This window comes from Leptonychotes weddellii, chromosome 6 (genome assembly GCF_054177405.1).
Source record: "Leptonychotes weddellii isolate Sample4059 chromosome 6, ASM5417740v2, whole genome shotgun sequence".
Taxonomy (NCBI): Eukaryota; Metazoa; Chordata; class Mammalia; order Carnivora; family Phocidae; genus Leptonychotes; species Leptonychotes weddellii.
This window is the reverse complement of record NC_138374.1, coordinates 130,273,911-130,296,506: the sequence shown is the minus strand read 5'-3', so window position 1 is coordinate 130,296,506 and position 22,596 is coordinate 130,273,911. Positions and strand designations below refer to the sequence as shown.

The 22,596-nt window shown below is 49.8% G+C and overlaps 1 protein-coding gene across 1 annotated transcript in view; it reads left to right on the top strand.

The window, feature by feature from the left end:
* Window positions 1-22,596, top strand: part of UCK2 (uridine-cytidine kinase 2) — a 68,885-nt gene that overhangs the window by 39,875 nt on the left and 6,414 nt on the right. Inside the window, exons 2-4 of the mRNA XM_081825225.1 lie at window positions 11,640-11,799; window positions 12,807-12,903; window positions 17,742-17,884. Of these exons, the coding sequence (XP_081681351.1) occupies window positions 11,640-11,799; window positions 12,807-12,903; window positions 17,742-17,884 (400 nt within the window). The remainder of the gene's footprint in view (window positions 1-11,639; window positions 11,800-12,806; window positions 12,904-17,741; window positions 17,885-22,596) is intronic.

Sequence of the window (22,596 nt, the reverse complement as noted above, 5' to 3'; positions counted from 1 at the left end):
AGCTCAGGTCATGATCCCAGGGTCCTGGGATTGAGCCGCATCGGGCTCCCTGCTCCGTGGGAAGCCTGCTTCTCCCTCTCCCACTCCCCCTGCTTGTGTTCCCTCTCTCGCTGTGTCTCTATCTGTCAAATAAATAAATAAAATCTTAAAAAAAAAAAAAAAAAAACTTTGCCAAGCACTAGATCTTGAAGACTTTCTCCCATGTTTTTTTTTTTTAAAGATTGATATATTTATTTGAGAGAGAGAGTGTGAGTGGGGGAGGGGGAAAGGGGGATTTTTGAATCCCTTTCTTCAAGGCTATGAAGAATAAATACTAAGTTGAGTTTTCAAAGACACTAAAAGAGACTTTCAAAAAGGAAGGGAAGTGGGTGCTTGGCACAATGTTTTCAGTTTCCTTTCCCTGCTGCTCTGTATTTAGGCCTGGGTGCTGGAGGAGACCTAAAGAGGAAATTAAAAAAAAAAATCTTTTGAGAACCTGCTAATTTGACTTCCGGTTTTCCACAGTGTGGATGAGGATTGCTGGGAAGGAAGAGTTAACGCACACAAAGCTGGTACAACAAAGCACCGTTGTGCTGCTAAGTCTTATTAAACGTTTACCCATGTGTGGCCTTCAATTTGGAAAGATTCAGCAGAGGATCCAACTGGCACACTGTGCTCTCCTTTATCCCATTTGTTGTATTTTATTATTATTATTTTAAAGCGGGGGAGAAAGTCAACTGTCTTTTTGTGTCTCTCCCTCAGAAGGACTTTGAATCCTGGGCCACAATTTCTGTGCTAGACCTATTATTCTTGTCCAGTAAGCCAGACTGCAGCAGGTGGGCGGGTTTGGGTATGCCTTGTTCAAAGACATCCTTGTCTTTTCCTAGGACAAGGGGCTTGGTTTGCTGGGTCTTACCCTCTCCACCAGCCTCCTGACCCTCAAGTAAAAAAAAGGGGAAGGAAATAGATCTAGCCTCACTTGGCAGCCACGAGGCAGTAAGAACTGACCCTCCAGCCGACTTCCTCTTCGTTCCCACCTTTCCAAGAGGGCTTCCTAAGCAGCGAAGTCATTGCAGCTTGCCATGATCCTAGATGCTTTTTTTTTTTTTTTAAAGATTTATTTATTTGAGAGAGAGAGAATGAGAGAGCACATGAGAGGGGGGAGGGTCAGAGGGAGAAGCAGACTCCCTGCCGAGCAGGGAGCCCGATGCGGGACTCGATCCAGGACTCGATCCAGGGACGCCAGGATCATGACCTGAGCTGAAGGCAGCCGCTTAACCAACTGAGCCACCCAGGCGCCCGATCCCAGATGCTTTAAAGAGTGTGTGTGTACGGGGCGGGGTGCCTTTTGTGCTTATCCTGTGGGGGATACAAAGACATAGCCACAAATTGAGTATTCAGGCTCAGAATCAGCCAGAGGAGACTGGAATCAATCACTGTTCTGTACTGAGTCATTTTAATCCAGTTGTGAGGCTTCCTGGCTGCTTGGGGACAAGCACAGTCCTGTCTTGCCTGATGTTTGGCCTTTGGTGGCACCTGTTTACCAGGCTGTGGATGAAATGAGCATTTGGCTTTATAAGGAGGAGCATGGGCACCACCCCTCCGTCCACACCCGCCCACCTGCCCCAAAAGATGATGTCGAAGAACTACAGCAGTTTTCAGTTTTGACCGGTTTGCCTTCCAGATTTCCCCCATGATGTTCACGTATATGTTACATGGTTACGGTCCTGGTGTGCACACCAGTCTGTATTCTGTTTCCCGCTTACACATTGACACATCATCTTCCTGTAATCCTCACTGATCCCACTGTAAGTCTGATACCTGGCCAGAGGGTAGGAATGTTAATGATCCTTTCTCTGTACTGCTTTCTGGAAGGGTTTCACCAGTTTGTAACATGCCAGCGCGTGTGCATCTGTTTTAATGCGGCGAGGTTTTATTTTATTTTATTTTTAAGATTTTATTTAGAGAGAAAGCATGAGAGGGGAGAGGGTCAGAGGGAGAAGCAGACTTCCCGCTGAGCCAGGAGCCTGATGCGGGACTTGGTCCTGGGATCCGGGATCATGACCTGAGCTGAAGGCAGTCGCTTAACCAACTGAGCCACCCAGGCACCCACGCGGCGAGGTTTTAAAGCGTTTGCTCGTTTCTGCTCGAACACACCTGCAGGAGCTCACCTGTCTCTCAGAGCATCAGTCCAGCCTCCTTTTAAGTTGTACTTAAATACCATTTTCTCTCCAAAGAACGAATTGTAGGGGATCAGAAGTGATTTGTCTTGCTCTCTTCCTAGTAAATTACTTACCAGAAAAATTAACTTCGGGCGCCTGAGTGGTTCAGTTGTTAAGCGTCTGCCTTCGGCTCAGGTCATGATCCCAGGGTCCTGGGATTGAGTTCCGCATCGGGCTCCTTGCTCCGCGGGAAGCCTGCTTCTCCCTCCCCCACTCCCCCTGCGCTTGTGTTCCCTCTCTTGTGGTGTTTCTCTCTGTCAAATAAATAAAATCTTTTAAAAAAACTTAAAAAAAAAAAAAGAAAAATTAACTTCGAAGGAAACCTGTGCTTTGTGAAGCCCGCAGGGAATAATACATTGCACAGCCAGAATGTTCTGCACCTGGCAGCCCCTGTGTATCTGTTGCTGGCACAGTACGTGTGTGTGTGTGTGTGTGTGTGTGTGTAGGGTCGTTCTGGCCCTCGGGAAGAGAAGAGGTCTCCACCTCTCGTGTGGCAAGGCAAGGCAGTATGCGCAGTGCTTAAGAGTGTGCGTTCTGAGGCCAGCCTGCCCAAGTTCGTTGGAAGAGCGGCTCAGCTGCTTCCGAGCTGTATGATCTTGGGCTAGTTGTGTGATCTGCCTCCCTCTGCCCATTTCCTGTTGTGTAAGTGGGGATGATGAGAACACCCACGTTCTAAGGGCTGGTTTGAGGATTAAATAAGGGAGTATCTGCAAAGTCCTGCGAATAGTTGCTGGCATTTGGCACGTTCTGTGTTGCTCTTTTTTGTTTTTTTAATTTAATTTTTAAAAAAGATTTATTTACTTGAGAAAGAGAGAGAGGGAGCATACGAGCAGGAGGGAACAGCAGAGGGAGAGGGAGAAGCAGACTCCCCGCTGAGCAGGGAGCCTGATGCGGGGCTGGATCCCAGGACCCTGAGATCATGACCTGAGCCACAGGCAGACGCTTAACCGACTGAGCCACCCAGACGCCGCTTCTGTGTAGCTCTTAAGTGTTAACTGTTGTTCATTATCCCCCAGTTGATTCTAAAGCAGTTTAAGTTGATGAATAAGTGCTCCTTAATAGGGTTTTTCGGTAGGCACTCATGACTTAAAGAGAGCAGGGCCAAACATGTAATTTTATGAACCCAGAAGTGCGTTCTCGAAATGTCTTTCCTAGGAATGGAGCTTAATGAGATGGACAATTCACTGAAAAGTCCTGGGAGCATGTTTATGTTGGTGACTTGATCAATCAGGGTTTTTCTCATGCAGTTGAATACCCGGGTTTTTCTAGGCTAAACCACCTTTGCATATGGATTGGGAATTAAAACTGAGAGCGTCTGTTGTGGGGAGTTTCTTATCTGGTATTGTGTATGTTCTGGGTTCCCCCCTCCTGGGTACTGCTTCCTCGGTGGAGCTTAGCCTGTAGCACAAGCAAGTACAGAAAGGTGGGGAGGATGTTGAATTCTGCTCTGACACCTCAGGGTAGATACATAGATGCTCGCAGGTGGCAGAGAGGTGCCCAGTGGTCCTCCTCACCCCACCTTTTAAAACTCGTGACATGGAAATGACTTGGCCGATGAGATATTCGTGGCTTCTATGATAAGTAAGGCAGCCTCATGGCCCGGGACATGAGAATTACCCTAGCTTTCAAGAGAATATGTACACTGAGGCATACTGGGTATGTGAGGGTTGACCTCAGTATTAGGGTCATTTTGGTTGGAGAGGACAGAAAACCACAAGTGACAGAGTTTAAACAAGATGAGTCACCTCACTGTCCTTCCTCTCTCAGCTCTGTGATCATTGGAGTCTGGGACTCCCTTCATTTAGCTGCTCCTTTAGTCACAGACCAAGGCTGCAAAGTGGCTACTTGTGCTCCAGCTGTCCAGTCTGCATTCCAGCCAACCGGAAGGAAAGTTGACAAGGGACCCTGATGCTTTAAGGAGATTCCAGGAAGCTGCCACTCCACACTCCTGCTTATCAAATTGGAAGCAGCAAGGGAGGCTGGGAAGCAGGGCCAGGTGCCCAGCTAAAACTCTGGGGAGTGAGATTGGGGTGCACAGCTAGGTGTCCCTGCCTTAGTGCTTTAGGATGACGTGGAGGCTCGTGCTAAGAATGAGGGCAAGGTACGCTTTTACAAATAACCAGGTCTGGGGGCTCCTCGGTGGCTCAGTCGGTTAAGCGTCTGCCTTCGGCTCAGGTCATGATCCCGGGGTCCTGGAACGAGCCCCATGTCAGGCTCTCCACTCAGCAGGGAGTCTGCTTCTCCCTCTCCCTCTCCCTCTGTGCTCTCTCTCTCTCTCTCTCTCTCTCAGATGAATAACTAAAATCTTAAAAAAATACCAGCTCTGATTGAAAAAGAGGTCTGTTGGATGAAATCAGACATTTTCTGTGGTAATTGTGACATACATTTGAGCGAGCCCTCCAGGTGCCCAGTCCTGCCAAGCTCCGGGAGCGAATGCTGAGTCACAGTTGGTCTCTGCTCCAGGGGTTGTAGGTTATTGGATTGACCTGTGGCTGCTTTTTGGTACCTAAGACACTTTCATTACATAACAATTTAGTGAGTTTCTGACTTAGGTGTTTATATATGTGGGGTGGGGGAGGGGTGGTGGTAATTGTATCGTGGCCAGGAGAACCCATTTGCAATGCATGGGTTCCGGGGCATCTGGGCCCCCAAGACTGATGGCCTTACAGATATTACCGGAGCGCATTGAATACCACCTCCCGGTTGCTACCATGCGGTCAGTTTGATTGGGAATCCCGTCAGCATGTTTGAGCTTTATTTTACTTTATCCAGGGCAGATTACTGCTGCTTTAGCTTTCTCGTGCCTGTAAATTAGAGCTTCAGAGCTGGGGGGTCAGGCAACCTCTGCCCCCAAAGGAGTGATGTAATGTCTGGGGGCCGTACTGGACGCCGTATCAGTTAGTGGTGTGTTTCTTGCTTAATCTTAGTGACAGCGAAAGCTGCTGTCTAGAGTAATTGGGGTAACTTGCAAACAGTCCCAGAGGGAAGGAGCTAGATGGGGTGCCCCCTGCTTGAAGAGGCTAAGCATCTGGCCTTCTTGCCCTGTTAGCTAATGGTGGTGGCAAGTTCAGGGCAGGTGTTAAGGGACGTCCACAACCCATTCCTAAGGCCGGGGAGGACATGGTGAGTCAACGCACTTGACCTGGAGCTGGCTGGCTCTTTTCAGCCCTGGGTTGGGTGGTTGCTAGGCTTTTCTCTGTCTCAGCAGCCCTCTGCCAGATCCTGAAGCAGCTTACCGAGAGTGGGATAGGCACCTCGATGGGATTCCTAAATGTTGGTCAGCATGGCCCTTCATCTGTGTTCTTCTATAAGGCAGCTCTTAAATACTAGCCCATTGCTCTAGGGACACACCCAGCCTGAAGGCCTCCTGGGCTCTCTGCTGGCCTCCATCGAGCTTCTCAGCAGCTAAGTGTTGAGGGTGGAGGGCTCTTAACAAAGAAGCCACCCAGAGCTCTGTTGCCCGGTTTGTTTTACTCTGTCAGCAATATTGGAACTGGACAGAGGACCTGAAGGATTAGATATGTGTGTGTGGAACGGACACACACCAGCAATAGCACAGTTAGATGGTGTCCGGGCCATCCGAGCCACCTCCTACATGAGAATCACTTTAGAGAAATCATACTTCCTATGGCAGGACAGGAACCTGCGGCCCCTCAGCTGCCCTCTTGGAAGGGCCAGCTGAAGTGTCTGTTGACTGCTTGCTCCTGGGGCTTCCCGAATAGGAAGTGTGTCTCTCTGAGAAACGAGGCTAGTACATTGTTCAGCACATCTGAGGGACTGGCCTGATCATCGAGTCGAGTGCTGGAATGTTCTCAGAACTACAGAGCCTTTGGGCTCCCGGTTACTGGCTTCTAAAAGCTAGATTCTTTTGAACAGACTCCAAATTTAGGTTCCAGATATCTTGAACAGTGTGTGTGTATGTGTGTGTGTGTGTGTGTGTACTTTCAGCTTCTTTTTGATAACACAAATCCCTTGGCCTGCCTTTAGTTCTCTGAAATTCTATGACATTTACCATTATGTTGAGTCTCATGATGCCGTGGGACAGAGCTGTGTTATATTCCTAACCACTTGCCTCCGTGTCTCCTTTCCCCCATCGTTGATCTCTGGAAGTAGAGTCTGTTTATGGAGAATATCGGGGCTTTGGTTCTGGAATAGTGAAAAGAATTGGGCATTTGAAGTTAGAAGAGCTATGGTTTTGAGCTTCAGCTCTGGGACCTTGAACTAGGCATTTAACTGATGGACTCTAAGCTTCAGGCTTCTCATTAGATAAAAAAAGAGATAAAATAGTAACATCTTGTTGTAATGGAATTAAAGGAGATGGTGTCTTCAAATGCCATACAAGTGAAGAAACTGTAAATCCCCTTCACTGATTATTCCGTACATATATGTGTGTCTGTGCGTGCGTGTGTATATACATATATATACATATATATACTCCCCCTTTTCTTTTTTTTTTTAATTTTATTTATTTATTCATGAGAGACAGAGAGAGAGAGAGGCAGAGGGAGAAGCAGGCTCCCAAGGAGCAGGGAGCCCGATGCGGGACTCGATCCCAGGACCCTGAGATCATGACCTGAGCCGAAGGCAGACGCTTAACCATCTGAGCCACCCAGGCGCCCTATACTCCCCCTTTTCTAAAATTAACCTCATGTTGACCTGGACTTCATATTCAGACAGCAACCCACAGTCCTAGCTGGCTTATTTTCCACCTCCCCACCTCTAGAAAAATGTGCTAGAAGTGTTAGGAACAGAATATACTCTGGATACGTTGCACTGAATGTGGAGATGCCACGTAAAACTAAGCTCAGCCCTAGCTCCAGTGGGCAATAGCTGTTTGCCTGTGGGGTGCAGCCAGTGAGGGGGTGAGCTCTGGGGTTTGGACCACTTGGGTTGAGTCCTGCCTGGCCCTACCACCCATGCCCTGTGCAAGTCATTTAACCTGTCTTCATCTCAGTCTTGCCGTCAGTGGAGTGGGTATGATAATCCTTTCTATCACAGAGGGTTGTCATAAATAAGTGAGATCATTTTAAAATACCGAGCCAAGTACCATCTAGGAAGAAACTGCCCATTTTGCTCTTGTTACAATAATAATGTTTGCTTTTAATTGTAATCCACACGTTTGGTAACATTCACCACCTTAGCCATAGTTAGGAGTACAGTTCTGTAGTATTTTTTTTTTTTTTTAAAGATTTTATTTGACAGAGACACAGCGAGAGAGGGAACACAAGCAGGGAGAGTGGGAGAGGGAGAAGCAGGCTCCCAGATGAGCAGGGAAGCTGACGCGGGGCTCCATCCCAGGACCCTGGGATCATGACCCGAGCCGAAGGCAGCCGCTCAACCGACTGAGCCACCCAGGCGCCCCAGGAGTACAGTTCTGTAGTATTAAGTACAGTCACATCGTTGGGCAACCAATCTCCTAAATTTTGTCATCATGTAAAAGTGAAACTATATCCATTGAACACCTCCCCACTTCCTCCCCTCCCCCAGCCCCCGACAACCTCTATTCTACTATGTTTCTGAGTATTTGACTATTCTAGATACCTTCTTTAACTGGAATCCTACAGCTTTTGTCTTCCTGTGACATAATTATTTTAAATCTTAGCCCACCACACCGATTGCACCCTTGCCCACCCTTGGCGTTTTCTGTAAGCTCACAACTGTCTGTCTTCTCCAACCCTAGTCATTAATGCCTTATTTCTTTTCTTTTCTTTCTTTTTTTTTTTTTTTTAAGATTTTATTTATTTATTTGACAGAGAGAGAATGAGAGAGAAAGCACATGAGGGGGGAGGGTCAGAGGGAGAAGCAGACTCCCTGCCGAGCAGGGAGCCCGATGCGGGACTCATCCAGGGACTCCAGGATCATGACCCGAGCCGAAGGCAGTCGCTCAACCAACTGAGCCACCCAGGCACCCTGCCTTATTTCTTTTCTTGAGCGAAGGAGACACCTTGGAGTTCCAGTTCATCCTTTTGAAGAGGGCGGGATTAGGGGGAAAGGGAAATTAACATGAAAGAGACCTAAGAAGAGGACATTAAATAAGGCAAAGACCATTTGGTTATGGCACCAGGGAGTCTCTGTAGGGCTCCTTCCTCCCGATCTTGTGAAAATTCAAACCTCTCCTCAAGTAGAGGAATAGTATAATGAACTCCTGTGTACCCGTTGCCCCCAATACCACAGCTGTCTAGATTTTTTAGAGGCCATTTTTGACAAGTTCCAGGAGGAAGAAAAGTCTAGACTAACCTGGAGATAGGCGTTTCTTTGCTTGTTCACGCAGTGGTGTTTATCTTTATGATAAAGGACTTCTGCCTTGGGACTTCTGACTACCTTATAGGTTGAGGACGAAAGGAAGCAGGATTGTAGGCAAGTCATTTCACCCGGTTTCCACATCTGGGAAGGACAGCACTTGTGACTTATAAGGGTGGTTGTCGTGGAGCACTTAGCCTAGGGCCTGACTTAAATAAAATTTGTTCTAGGTGATGGTGGCGTGTTTGTAGAAAGTAGGATCACTGAACAGGCCCATGAAAACATGGAACCGAGACATACAGCTGTGGACCAGCAAAACAGCCCAAAGACTTTATCTTTGATAAGAAATGGTGATGAACACTGGCTTTCTAAATGTGCTCATTAACCCGGTTTTATTGGCCATTATATCCATTTGTCCTAGGTTGTACCTGAGTGAAGGGAAATGATTGTTTACCTGCAAAATTAGGTAATGTAACTTCATTATATACACGTTTTTTGGTAGTAGCGAGATTGCTACTCATATTTTTTCTAAAGAACATTTAATAGGTTTTAACTAGAAGTAAAAAATACCACGATTTGAATAATCAAGTAGATTAAATACATTTGGCTCCATGAAGCCCTCTTCATTTTTGTTCTGTCTTCTAATAAAAGCTACAGGTGTAGACTTTACCTTGCATAGCCTTAGGATGTAAGAAACAGATGTAAGTTAGGAAAAGGAAATGATGAGCTTGCATCTGTTTAAAAATGTATTATTTATAATTGTTTATAGGATTTGATTCTGTTGTGGTATTTTCATTTTTGAAACTAGCTTAAGTCATGTGCAAGTTTTACCTTTCTATGATTTTCTATGATTTTCTGTGATCTTTTCCCGGAATAGGTGCTGTTCCAAAAATCCTGTTTTAAATTCTTCTCTGTTAATGTGTGAAAATGTCAGAAAAGTAAAATAGTTTTCTTTTTTTTTTTTTAAGATTTTATTTATTTATTTGACAGAGAGAGCACAAGCACAAGCAGAGGGAGAAGTAGGCTCCCCGCTGAGCAGGGAGCCTGACGTGGGGCTCGATCCTAGGACTCTGGGATCATGACCTGAGCTGGAGGCAGACGCTTAACCAACTGAGCCACCCAGGTGTCCCAATAATTTTCAAAATAATTAGCAATTGAGTCAAAATTTTGTTCCTCCAAAGATCCGTATTTGGTTGTGTGTCACAATTTGTGCAACAGGAAATACTGTGCAAAATAGTTTGATGTGGATTGACTAGGGCAACAGGAACGTCCAGTTTTCCTTATGCTTGGACAAATCAAATTCGGAGCTTATGAGAAATGGAACTTTATAAAGTGTCCTGGTTTTTCCTTATTAAAACCAGTTGGTAAAGTTAAGTTCGATAGTGAAGCAAGCTCCCAAGACTGAGCCCAAGAAATCTCTAACTATGCCACTGTATTCATCTCTTGTAATTAGGTCAGCCAGCTCCATAAGGAGGCTTGGCTATGGCTTGTAGGGTTTTCGTAATGTAGGCATTCTTATTTTTATATTAATCTGTATACAGTGAAAAAAAAGGAACGAGTTCATTTGGTAACTACTGTCCTTCACTCTCTCACTCTTTTGAGTGCACTGAGGTAGATTTTAGGTTCTGTACCCAATTGCAATTCCAGTGTGTGTGTGTGTGGGGGGGCCTTCCACACATCAACAAGCATTTCTCGGACACGAGCAGGGTGTCTGAGAATTCACCCCAATAATTCTGACACTACCTGGAGATAGGCTCAGGCCGCACAGGTAGGGCTCAGTCCCGCGAGAGCACCCCCCACCCCCTCTGCCCTGCCGTCAGGTGTCCTCAAAAGCACCTGTCGTCACCTGTGCTCCTGGCTGACTGGCCAGAGATTGAAGGTTCCAGCTGCCCCTTCCTTGGGTTTGATTGATTTGCTAGAGCAGCTCACAGAACTCAAGACATTTTACTTACAAGGTTAATGGTCGATTATAAAAGGATATAAGGCAGGACTGGCCAGGTGGAAGAGATGCCCTGTAGGGCCAGGTGTGAAGAGGAGTGGAGTTACCGTGCTCTCCGAGCGGGCCACTGTCCCCACATTTCCACGCGTCCATCAACCAGAAGGCTCACCAAACCTCATCCGCTTGGGTTTGTGTGGACGCTTCATGACATACGTATTTCTGGTTATATCGTTGTTGTTGGCCCCTGACTCAGCCTCCCCCCTCCTCCCCTCTTCCTCCCCTCCCTGGAGGTCAGGATGGTAGGATGGAAAGTTCTAACCTGCTCCTCACCAGGCTGGTTCCCCTGGCAACCAGCCCCTATCCTTAGGTGCTTTTCAGAAGCCGCCTCCTCAACATAGCAAAGACCGGTGCACTGCTCCCCTCACTTAGGAAATTCAAGGGCTTTAAGAACTCTGTGCCAGAAATGCAAGGAGGACTAAATACGGTATTTCCGATTTTCACAGCATCACAGGTAGATACGTGTATTGCTGACAACACGACACAAAGCGTGTAGGTTTGAGTTCATCTGGAACCAGCTGTCCCCTTCACGGCAGGGATACCCCGTGTTGGTTTAGGGGTTGGTCGTGTTTTGTGTCCCATGTGACTCCAGCTCATAAGTGGTGGTGCGTATTCGTGAAGCGGCCACGAGGCTTACCGTGTGAGTGTGAACAAGTCCATGGCGAGGCACTAGAGCAAATGTAAGCCACGGAAGTAGGACGAAAGCCATGACCTTGGCCTTCTAGCTAACTGGCCGAGTTCTCTGGCCTGGGTTTTTGATTCCACGTGTGTGCTCTGTCACTTCGTGACCCAGAGGCCCTGGCCCTTTGAGCCATCAGCAACATCATCAGTGTGTCTTCTTTTCCACTTTCTGCTGTTTTGTGAGTATCTATACTGGGGCAGAAGCAGGGATAAATAAATTCGTGTTCCTTTGTATGAGTAGCTTTAGGAGAGACTTTACGGAAGAGGAGGTAGAAGTTACTGTCCTCCTCACCCCTGTGGCCCCTGCAGATACCTGCGAGTAGTAAGCTGTGTTCAGGAAGGGAGGAAGAGGCTCTGGGACACTCCCCGCTCAGCGGACTTTCTCCTTCAGCCTTCTAATCCGTCATGCAAGATGGTAGCCTCCGGATTCTTCCTTCCAGAAGCCCCTGGCGCAGGGCGTGTGCATCCGGGAGCGACTCTGCACACCCCTTTAATCCTCGGTGTTCTCTTCTCTCCTACAGTCTTCCGTCTGTGCTAAGATTGTGCAGCTCCTGGGACAGAATGAGGTGGACTGTCGCCAGAAGCAGGTGGTCATCCTGAGCCAGGACAGCTTCTACCGAGTCCTTACGTCGGAGCAGAAGGCCAAAGCCCTGAAGGGCCAGTTCAATTTTGATCACCCGGGTGAGTCAGGAGTTGAGGGTGTGTGTGTGTGTGTGTGTGTGTTCACTGAGAAAATTGTTTGACCTCTCGGAATCTGTTTCTATCGATAAAATGGGGGATAAATAAATACCTTGCGGGGTTATGGTGGGGCCTCAAGAAAGAATTTTGAAACACATTGCACAGTTGCATGGCTCAGTAAATATGGATGGAATCTGCATCTGAACGAGGGCGACTCCTTGTGAGCCTGTTGCTTGAGATTGGCCAGACACAGGACAGCACAGAGCTGGTTCTTCTGCCTCTTCTGATCTGAAGCAGCCCGTGCCCCCTGCCCCCCATCCCACACATGTGTGCATAAGGCAGGGTGTGAAACTCACTGACTGGCGGAAAGGACCGTGGAGGGTCCAGGATGTCTGCCTGCGTGACGTTTACCTTGACAGTCCCAGATCAGCACATTGCCCTTTAGCTGGTTTTGGTTCTTTTTTTTAAAGATTTTATTTATTTGTCAGAGAGAGAGAGAGAGAGCACAAGGCGGGGGAGAGGCAGGCAGAGGGAGAAGCAGGCTCCCCGCTGAGCAGGGAGCCCCATGGGGGGCTCAATCCCAGGACTCCGGAATCTCATGACCTGAGCTGAAGGCAGACGCTTAACTGACTGAGCCACCCAGGCGCCCTAGGTTTTGGTTCTTAACAACTGTTGGAATCAAAACTTGGTGCCCCTTATGACTCCCTGAGTCATGTGTATGCTTTCGGGTTAACGTATTCCAGCTCCCAAGACAGCAGCTGAACTTGGGGGGAGAGAGGTGGCTGAGGCCAAGGGTGGATAGAAAGGTAGAAAAAAGAAGTGAGTTTCTTGGAATGCATTCATATGTTCTATTTTGAGATCCAGGGAGTTTACCTTCTGCTTTGGGTAGAGATCTGGGTTTTTTCAGTGGGGGCTCCAGGTGGGGTATACGTCCAGGAAATAGATGTGGATGATTATAGGAGAAATCATTTTAAAATTCAGCAGCATTTTAACAGTCTGATTTCCTTCAGATGCCTTTGACAATGAACTCATCTTCAAAACACTCAAAGAAATCACCGAAGGGAAGACGGTGCAGATTCCCGTGTATGACTTTGTCTCCCATTCCCGGTAAGTGAGCTCTTGGGGGCTGGGCGTTGCTCCTCGCAGCTCCCAGAGCAGTCCGGTTTCCCAGGCTGCAGGCTGTGTCCTCCCCTCCCCCGTGCCCACGGCTGTCTGTGTGAGCGGCAGCAGCGTGCTCCGCGGGTGTGCACGGGTTGGGGAGTTTACCTGGTGCTTCCTGGAACAGTCTGCTCATCACGTTTTGCTAACTCTGAAAGGACAAGTTCAGGAATTGGGGCTCGGGTGAGGGACTCTACACTTGTTCTGATTCACAGCACTGAGTGGTTGTTCCTGGAATAAGATGTAAAGGGGCTGGGCAGAGGATACAGGAAGAAGAACAAAGAAAACTGTTCTTTCTTCTCTCCTGGTTGGACCGGGCAGAGAGCTGTGAGGGCGCTGAGGTCACAGAGAGCAGCCGCTCAACTCCCAGGAGAGATTCTCAGTCGTGTCCTTTCTGCTGATCTGTGTTCGTGCTCCTGATTAGGTCTAGAGGAGGGGCTCATCTTCGTTCCCTCTGAGTGGTTGCCCGAGGCTCCTAGAGGACTTCACGCCTGCTGGCCAGGCTCTCAAAGTTCCCTCGAGCCTCCCAGGACTCTCTGCTTGCTCTGTCTCCTTGGGGACTTCCCAGGCAGACTCTAAACTTCTGAATGGCATTTAAAGCACGCGTAGCTGCTGCTTATTCTAGGCTAGTAATTGCTCAGTAAGTGTTGTTTTCAGCCCTGCGCTGTTTCGAAAGTTTCTCCCAGCTGCTTTCATTCTTCCCTCCCTTTCTTTCATTCTCTCGAGTGGAATTTTTTTTTTTTAAATGGGAAATTAGATTTCATGCATCTTTTACTACCAAATGCCTCTATAATTAAAAGCCCATCTTAATCTCCATGTGTGTTCCTTGAGTACACATCTCAGCCAGCCTTTGATGCGGGATTCCTCACATGTTCTGTGCCTTTCCCAGAACTTGAGGGTGTGGCAGAGATTGGTTGGAGGAGGAAGAGAGTGAACACATTGTGCTGGAAAGCCAGGCTGCTTAGCGCCTCGCCTTCATCCCTCACCAGTATCTTCTGAAGCGTGTCCTACTATGGACCAGATGCTACTGTGCCAAAAACTCAAAGAACAAGATGCACCTCCAGCCTCAAAACACCACAGACCGTGCAGGAATAAAGGGGTTTAGTACAGGAATTGGAGCTTTTAAGAGTGTTGGGTGGGGCGCCTGCGTGGCTCAGATGGTTAAGCGTCTGCCTTCAGCTCAGGTCATGATCCCAGGGTCCTGGGATCAAGTCCCACATCGGGCTCCCTGCTCCTTGGGAGCCTGCTTCTCCCTCTCCTCTCTCTCTCTGTCTCTCATGAATAAATAAATAAAATCTTTAAAAAAAAAAAAAGCGTATTGGGGGCTGGGGGTGCTGGGAGAGCTAAGATCCGGGAGGCTGTAGTCTAAGGGTCCAGGGTCCATGGCGAGTCCAAGAAGCTGCCACATCTGAGCCCTAGCCTCCAAGGGAGGGGGCGACTTGCGGAGTAGCTGCAAAGTTGCCTTGTGTGGCTATTAAGGTCTCCTAAAAATTAGATGCGTTTTGTTTCATCTTCTACATTTCCCATTGGCAAAGCACCCTGGGACCCCAGAGGGAAAAGGATTCTGGGAATTGTAGTTTCTAGCCTTAGCAGGGAGTGGTGATGATGTCTTGTCCACAAGAGACACAAGGGAGCCCACCAGCTCTCAGGTCCAGGGCCGGGCACTACCTCAGAATTAAAATGCAGCCGACAACTAATGTAAGGGCCTATGGAGGAGTGTGAAGGAGGGAGGAAGGGCTGGAGTATTTAGAGCAGGTTGTATAGAGGAGGTGATCTTTAAGCTGTATGTTGGAAAGCCTAAGAAGTCGTTGGGGGAGGGGATTTTCAAGGTAACGGGTAGGGAAGCATTTCAGGGACAAGCTTGGTGGGGAATCGCAGCTGGTTAGGAGTGGCGGAATGGGGGTGAGTGTGCAGGAAGAGTGGCTAGGAGGCAGGCAGGCCCCAGAGAGGAGAGGCTGGGGACGCCAGGGCCAGAGCGCGAACATGTTGGCAGTAGGGAGTCACAGACGGCTGTTATGTGGGAGCAGATCATTCTGGTGGCAGGAAGAGAGGATCCACAATGCTATTTATGAAGCCCTTGGAGTCGTAGCCCAGGCGAGAGACTCCTGAGGGCCTGAGGTCAGGCGGTGGAAATCCGGGTGGTTGGCAGGAGGCAGGACCTGACCAGATGGAGGAGGTGGGGGAGGGGTAGCGTGTGCAGCATGAGGTTCATGGATTAACCACGAAACCCCAGCAGAATTCCCCATCCAGATGTGATTCACTCCCCCCCCCAATTCCTTCCCAAACCATATATTTTATAGCCTTATTCTTTAGTGGCCCACAGCCCATCTCTTGTGAAACTCTGCCTGACCACTTTTGGCCACAGCAGTCCCTCAACTCTCAAGGGCCACTCGTTAGGGACCCAGCTGTTAGAGTTTACTGCTGCCAACCCATCCACGGGCCTTTATCACGGTGACGTACAAACAGATGTTGGACTAAGAGAAGACTCTTGTTTGCTGTTAAATACCCTTCTCTGGCCTTGCCCCTCCTGATAAGCCAAACGAGAAGCTTGGATTCAGGTTATCTCAAATGCTCTAATCATCTCGGTATCTTATGTGGACTTCCCAGCCAGACTCTGAACTTCTCCACGGAATATCGCACCAAGTGTGGCTCCTCTCGTGTTCTGGGCTGGTAGTTGCTCAATCGATGTTGTTTTTAGCTCTGGGCTGTTTTGAAGGGTTCTCCTCCCTAGATGTACATGCGCACTTGGGAAGGGGTCGATCCCAGCTTCTTGGGGCACCTACAACAGCATGGACAGCGTTCTCCTTGCTTTCCCAGGATTGATGAGCATGTTTGTTGAGTTGGAAAACCACCTACCTGTTCCTTGTTCGTGCTTACCAGCTAGGCGTCCTGATCGTGGTGTGAGCACACGTACACCTAGCACGGACAAGGTGCTCTCCGGTAGAGTGTTTCCCAGACGGAGCCCTGGGAGTTTCCCTTACCCCACACAAATGGAAACATTCTCTGTTTCCCAGCAGAGACTTTTCCACCCTCCTTCCTGTAGGGCAGTTGCCTACAGCGGCTCATTGTTTTACTCACTCACTGATCCTTTTTTCTAGCCCATTTCCCTTCTCAGCTCTGTCCAGTTGGGTTCTTTATCCTAAACCACAGTGGGCACCCTGTTTTCTGGTAGCTGACATTCCTCCAGACTGGTGCTCCTCACCCCTGGCCGCATGTTAGAAATACCTGGGGCGGTTTTCTAAAATACCAGGGCTCTGACTCTACCCCAGGCAAATGAAATCAGAGCCCTGAGGGGTAGGGCCCAACTATACATTTTTTTTTTTTCTTTTAAAGATTTTATTTATTTGACAGCACACAAGCAGGGGGAGCAACAGAGGGAGAGGGAGAAGCAGGCTCCCCGCTTAGCAGGGAGCCTGATGCGGGACTCGATCCCAGGACCCTGAGATCATGACCTGGGCCAAAGGCAGATGCTTAACTGACCGAGGCGCCCCAGGCATACATTTTTTTTTTTTAAGATTTTATTTATTTGAGAGAGAGAGCATGCGCGCCCATGTGCGGTGGGGAGGGGTGCAGAGGGAGAGGGAGAATCTTAAGCAGACTCCGTGCTCAGCGCAGAGGCTCAGTCTCACGACCCTGAGATATGACCTGAGCCAAAACCAAGTCTGAACCAACTGAGCCACCCAGATGCCCCCAGGCATACATATTTGTTCTGAAGCTCCCCAGATGGTTCTGTGTGCATCCAGAGTTCCATCATTGGCCTAGAGAGTCTCCTCCTTGTACTCACCCTCTTCTGTTGTCTTATGCCTCATGTTCTGCCACTTTGGTAGTTGCTGCCGCCTTAGAACTTAGACAGGAACCCGAGGGTCTGAGCTAATAAGGAATCAAAGAGTGTTTATGGGAGGGAAGTTCAGTGCATCCTCTTGCATGGGCAGCTGCTGGGGTCCCTGTGTTTGCACAGATAAACCCATTGTCTTAAATGTTTTATTTGGTTTTATTCCTCAATGTCCGCCTGAGTAGTAAACCTTGCAGTGGAAACTGTTACCTTCCTTTCAGTGACTTGAGCAAGAGGCAGTAGAGGATGGTTAGGACAGAAGCAGATGGCAACCCTGTGGGGCAGATGGGGAGGTAGCGCGCACCCCTGCCTCACTGAGGAGGAGGAGGAGGGCCTCCAGGCCCGGACCCACAGCCACAGTGCTGCTCATGCCCGAGCCAGACCAGACAGACCTCGGGACGCTTTCCTTCCCTGTAGATGCTTCCTCTCCTCTCTCTCCTTCTCCGCAACTTCCTTTTTCTGCCTCCTCCTCTCCCATCCCTTCCTGCCTCCTTCAGTTGCCTCCGGACAAGGGGAGGGCGTGGGGCTGTTGGGAGAAGACTGTGAGTTTCTGTTTGTGAAAGTTCAGTGTTAGCTTCCATAAATGCCGGGCCTGAGAGCATTCCTGGAGACGCCCCCAGAGAGAAGAAGAAATCACATCTGCTTCTGTCTGTCTCCATTGTGTGTTCAACAGCATGTTTGTTTTTTTCTTATCCCAAGGAGAGGGATGACTGCCTTCTCTTTTTATGGTGAGAGCTCAGAAGAGCTGGTCAGAGACCTTTGCCCCGGTCGTGATGGCCCTTTGGTCGGTCTTCAGTGGTGGTCCGAGGGCCCTGCAAGGCTGCGTTCGCTCCCCCTTCCGGTCCTGCTGTAGGTCTACAGGGAGGGGACCCCAGACTCCCAGACAGACACTGCTGTCCTCCTCCCTTTGCTCACCCTGCCTGATTCGGCTCATCATCTGCTCTGTGCTTTGCAGGAAGGAGGAGACGGTTACTGTCTACCCCGCGGATGTGGTGCTCTTTGAAGGGATCCTGGCCTTCTACTCCCAGGAGGTGCGAGACCTTTTCCAGATGAAGCTTTTTGTGGACACAGATGCGGACACCCGGCTCTCCCGCAGAGGTGCGTTCTAAAAGCCTCCAGTGGCCCTGTTGGTGGCCCAGTCCAGCTGAGTCAGTTCAGCCCCAGGATGTACTGCTTCTCAAACACTTGGTGACATCTGAGAAGGGGTTAGTCACTGTGTTGGGTAATGAAAGGCCTGTGAGGTCACGAGATGAAATCAGAAGTTTACATTGTGATTTTGCTGGAGAAAAGTTTGATTAAATGCCCAGTTCTTTATGGTTTTCCCACAGGCATCATAATCAAGACAGGAACTAACTAGGAATCCTAGTGACTGCAGCACTGGGCAGCTTATCCCACCAGCCCACTTCTCTAGCCCTTTATTTTCCAGAAAGCTCTGTGGAGGTTTGGTGACTCTGTTCAGCCAGCTGCAGAGCAAAGTCGCTCGGTCATTCCCTCTGCAGGCCTTACTGAGGGTGTGCCTGTGCAGGTCCCCGTGCCTGGTGTCCTGAGGGACAGCTGCCCTTCGCTGGGGAGCAGAGCCCATGAATTCAGCCCTGCAGGGATGGAGTGGAACCCTTGCTCCCCGCCGCGGGGATCAGGAGGCTTCACGGGAGATGGGGTAGGGTGATGACATAGACAACCCATGAAATTACATGGTGCAGATACAGACACACGGGGCTTGTTCCGGGAAGCAGGTGGCTGGAGTTCCTAGAGGGCTGTCCGAAGAGATGCTGGAAATTGCTTGAGGCAGATTACGGGGACGTGGCTTCCCATTTGGTCCCTGGTCCACGAAGGTGAGCTACCAAGGGGTTTTGAGCAGGGCAAGCCAAAGGGCCTCGGCTCTCTGTTGGGAGATGACTCTGATGGAGGGAGTAGAAGTGAAGACTGCAGGTAGGGCTGCTGTAGGAGGTGGCAGGGATGAGAAAGGTACCAGCAGAGTCAGAAAATGACAGCCCCCCCCCCCCCGCCCGCCCCTGTGGAGGCCGTGGGGGTGGGGGTGAGGAAAAGAGCAACAGAAGGTGAGGAAAGTGAGCAAGGCTTCAAGTCCCCGTTGCGTGGAAGAGGAACGAGACCCCGGGAGTGACTCCTAGTCACAGAGCAAATCGTGGGCAGATTGGAATTTTATAAGTTCCAGCCCAGAGCCTTCTGACCTCAAATTCTGTGACGTTTTCTCTTCTCGGTTCATGAAACAGATTTGTGGTTTATCCACTTAAACGTCCTCTCTTTGCAAGAACTATAAATGGAACCAGCGGAATATAGAGAAATGAGTCCCTGGGTTTTGTCCTCCTAAGGAGTAGTGTCTGCATGCTATTAAGTGAATTGTTGTTACACTCTACTCCCAGGTGGGGTGTGGGGGGGTAGAACTCCTCGATGGAAGAAAGGAGGGTGGGAGGCCCATATTCTAGTCCCAAAGCCTCCAGCTAGCTTTGTGACTTTGGTGGCTCTTGGGACTCGTGTGACCTCCCAGGCTTGGGTTTTTTTATGGGTAAGATGAAAGAAACAGGACTATTTTTAGGGTCATGACTTTGGCCAGGAAAGAGTTGCATGGTCTTTTTTAATAGATAATCAAGGCCGGAGGCTGATAGTCCCTCATGCATCTGCCCCAGGGCCTGGCTTATCACCTTAGTCCCCAGACCCAGGTCCTGCCGTGGTTGATCTACTCGATGTCCCCATTAGTCTGTTAAATCAGGGAGGCAGCATGATGCACCTGGGGAGAAATTGGAGTCAGATGAACTGGACTTAAATCCTGATTTCACCATTTAGTAGATGTGTGACCTTGAGCAGGTTATGTTGTTACCTCTTTGTACCTCATAAATAGGGATATTCGAGTTGGTTGATTACATATTGATCAGTACCCCTGGGTTGTGAGGGTGAGCTGTAATGCAGGTTAAATGCCTGGCGGTGCATTAGCTGGTGTGTTAGATCAGGAGTCTGCTTTGCCTGAGATGGTAGATGTTCTGCCTGAGTTTTCCATCAGGACTGGTCAGAGCCCCTGAGTCGTCATCGTATCCTCAGGAGCTGGGACACCGGCCTGATCCCATTGTTCGGTCAGCACATGGTACTGAAGCCCCGGGGGGTGCAGTTATGCTTGAGGGAGGAGTGCATGCGAGCCGTGGCCCAGGAAAATAGAACCAAGTTTGAGAAGTACAGAATTCAGAGTCCTTGGAAATCAGATGATCTTGGCCTCTGATTCAAACAGATCATCATGGCACCGATGACATGGAAAATTCTCCCTTGCTCTCTTATACTTGGATCATTGTGCGAAACGGGGGCGAGGGGGAGACAGGAGGTGATGGTGGCTTTCTGTGGGGTTTCTCCGGCCGCTTTCCCTCTCAGACCTCTGTCTTCTCCTGTCACCTGCTGGCGAGTCACTTTCTGGTGGACTTGTGGGACGTTTCCACATGCAGCTTCTACAAGTTCATTTCTCTGTCCAAGTAGGACAGAAAACATGCCTGGCATGTGCTTTGTGGGATGGGAGGGTGGGTTAGTCAGGAGCAGCTGCTGGGCCTCAGAACAGTCCTGGAGACTTGAGTTAGTGCCATGGTTTTACCATTCCACTGTCACACTTCCTGGGCTTGTGACCCTCGCGGTCAGAGTTGACCATCATGTGGGACGGGGGATTTGCCTTTGAGCCATGCAGCCTTGGAAACACTTACCTCCATCATGGGAACCCCTCATACTTTGGGGGTTTTGGTTTCTCCCATCTTTCACCTTCCCTCCATGTGTGTTATTTACTCTTAACCCACCCTTGAATTCGGGGACGGGGAAGAACTGAGACAGGGGACCAAGGAGGGCTGACACCTACTCTCTATACTGCTATAATTCTCTGTGTCCAGTTCCCATAGCTTCAGGGCTGCGGTGGACCTTGAGATAGTCTGTTCTGTTACTAGAGTAACACATTTCCTCAACTAATTTTTAAAGTGAATCAGCTGAACCATTGAGGAATTATATTTATTCTGGGTCCTTTTAAATTTCGTTCTTGGCTTTGGCTGACTAGAGGAGCCCTGGTGGCTTTGGAAGGGCGGCTGTGAGAGCCAAGCAGGGAAGGTAGGCAGACGGGTAGTTTCCTGCCCTTTCCCCCCTCTTCTGAAAGGGCCTTTCCTTTCCAAGCAAATGTGCTGGGTCAGAGGGATGATCAGGGAGCCGGTTTTGAGTCCCTGGAGTTTCCGGTTTGTGCCAAGACCTTGTTGTGACTCAGTCCTTGGCTTGGCCCTGTTTCCTAACTTCGCCTGAGGAGCAGGGCACTTCGGTGCAGTGAATGGGCTGGCCTTGTGTTGTCCTTGGCTTGAGGAGGGGTCTCGGGCTGTTTGAGGTGATAACTCAGTGGAAGGCTCTCGGGGAGCAGAGGTGGGCGATGCCTTTTGATTTTGCACATTCCCAGTGTTTGGGCAACATTCTCACCCGTTTCCTGTTTCCTTTTCCAGGGTAGAAACTGTAGGATGGCTCCTCCCTGTCTTCCCTGTTTCGCCCTCCCCACTGTGTCTTCCCACGTGTCTGTGCCCTGCTGTCCCTCCCGTACTGCACCCCCCACTCCCTGTTGTTCTGCGGGACCCTGCTCTCGGTGTGCTCTGCTCCCCTGTGCTCGCCTGAGCTCACAGATGCTGCCCTTCCGGGGGTCTGCTCTGTCAGGGAGCCATCCCTCTCCTGAAGCTTCCCAGATTCTGTTACCATCATAATCCGTGGCAGAAACTCAGGTTTATTGAACGCATACTATGCGCCAGCCACAGCGCTGAAGAGTTTCATGTCCATCCTCTTGTATTCTGAGGAGTAACGGCTTGATGAGAAAGTCTCTGTGTATCATGTCTCTGTTTTACAGTTAAGGAAAATGAGAGTCACAGAGGTCGAGTAACCTAAGGTCACAGAGGTAAGAGTGGGGTCAGGATTCCAACCCAGGTCACTTTTGCCTGCATTGCTCCCGATGGCGGGCCAAGGGGTAGCTCTGGGCCCTGGAGCAGCCTCAGTGTGACTCTCCTGCTCCCCACACTCTTCCCCCGGCACCTTCCTCATGCAGTGGCCTGGCGGGGGGAGCTGTCAGGAGGAGCTGACAGGTGATAAGGGGGCTGCAGGCTGGGTCCCAGGGCAGCGGGAGAGCGTGAAAAGCATGTCTTGTGAAACAAGCACATCAGGCTTTTGCAGGGCTTTTAAGTAAAGCTGCCTGAGTGCGGGCGTGTGTTTGTTTTTTCCCCCAGCTCTGATACCCTTTGCCCTGGCTTCCTTTTTTCTTTGTACTTTATCTGGGGACGTGAAGAAATTGGAGGCCACGCTGGCTGTGTGTTCTGGCCCAGGGGAGCCCACTAGCTGGCGTGCCAGGGCTCCCGAGGCCTGTGGGGGTGAGCCACGTGGCGGCTCATCGGCGGCCTCCTTGGCCCCGTCTCCCTGGCCCCCGGCGTCCGAATGCCCGAGAACACCGTTTCCCGGCTGGGGGAGGCACGTCTGGCAGCCCCGGGGCCGGGAGGGGCTGTGAGGCAAGTCCTGACAGCGCATTAAAGGCCAGGGTTCATGCGGAGAAGGCTCCTTGTAAATGGAGGGGCTGGCGGAGGAGTCAGGAGGTCTAGCAGCAGCACCTCATGCTCTGGAATGTGGTCTTCTAGTCATCTGATCCTCACAGAGTGCACACCAGCCCGAATCCTACCCGCGGCCCCTGCGTGCGTGCGTGCGGACGCACGGAATTATCTAGAGACGTGGCTGTCCAGAAATTCACTCACAAGCGTCCCCTAGTTCATTTGCGGTGAGGTGCATCCCTCGCTCAGTGGTCGAGAGGAGCCAGGAGG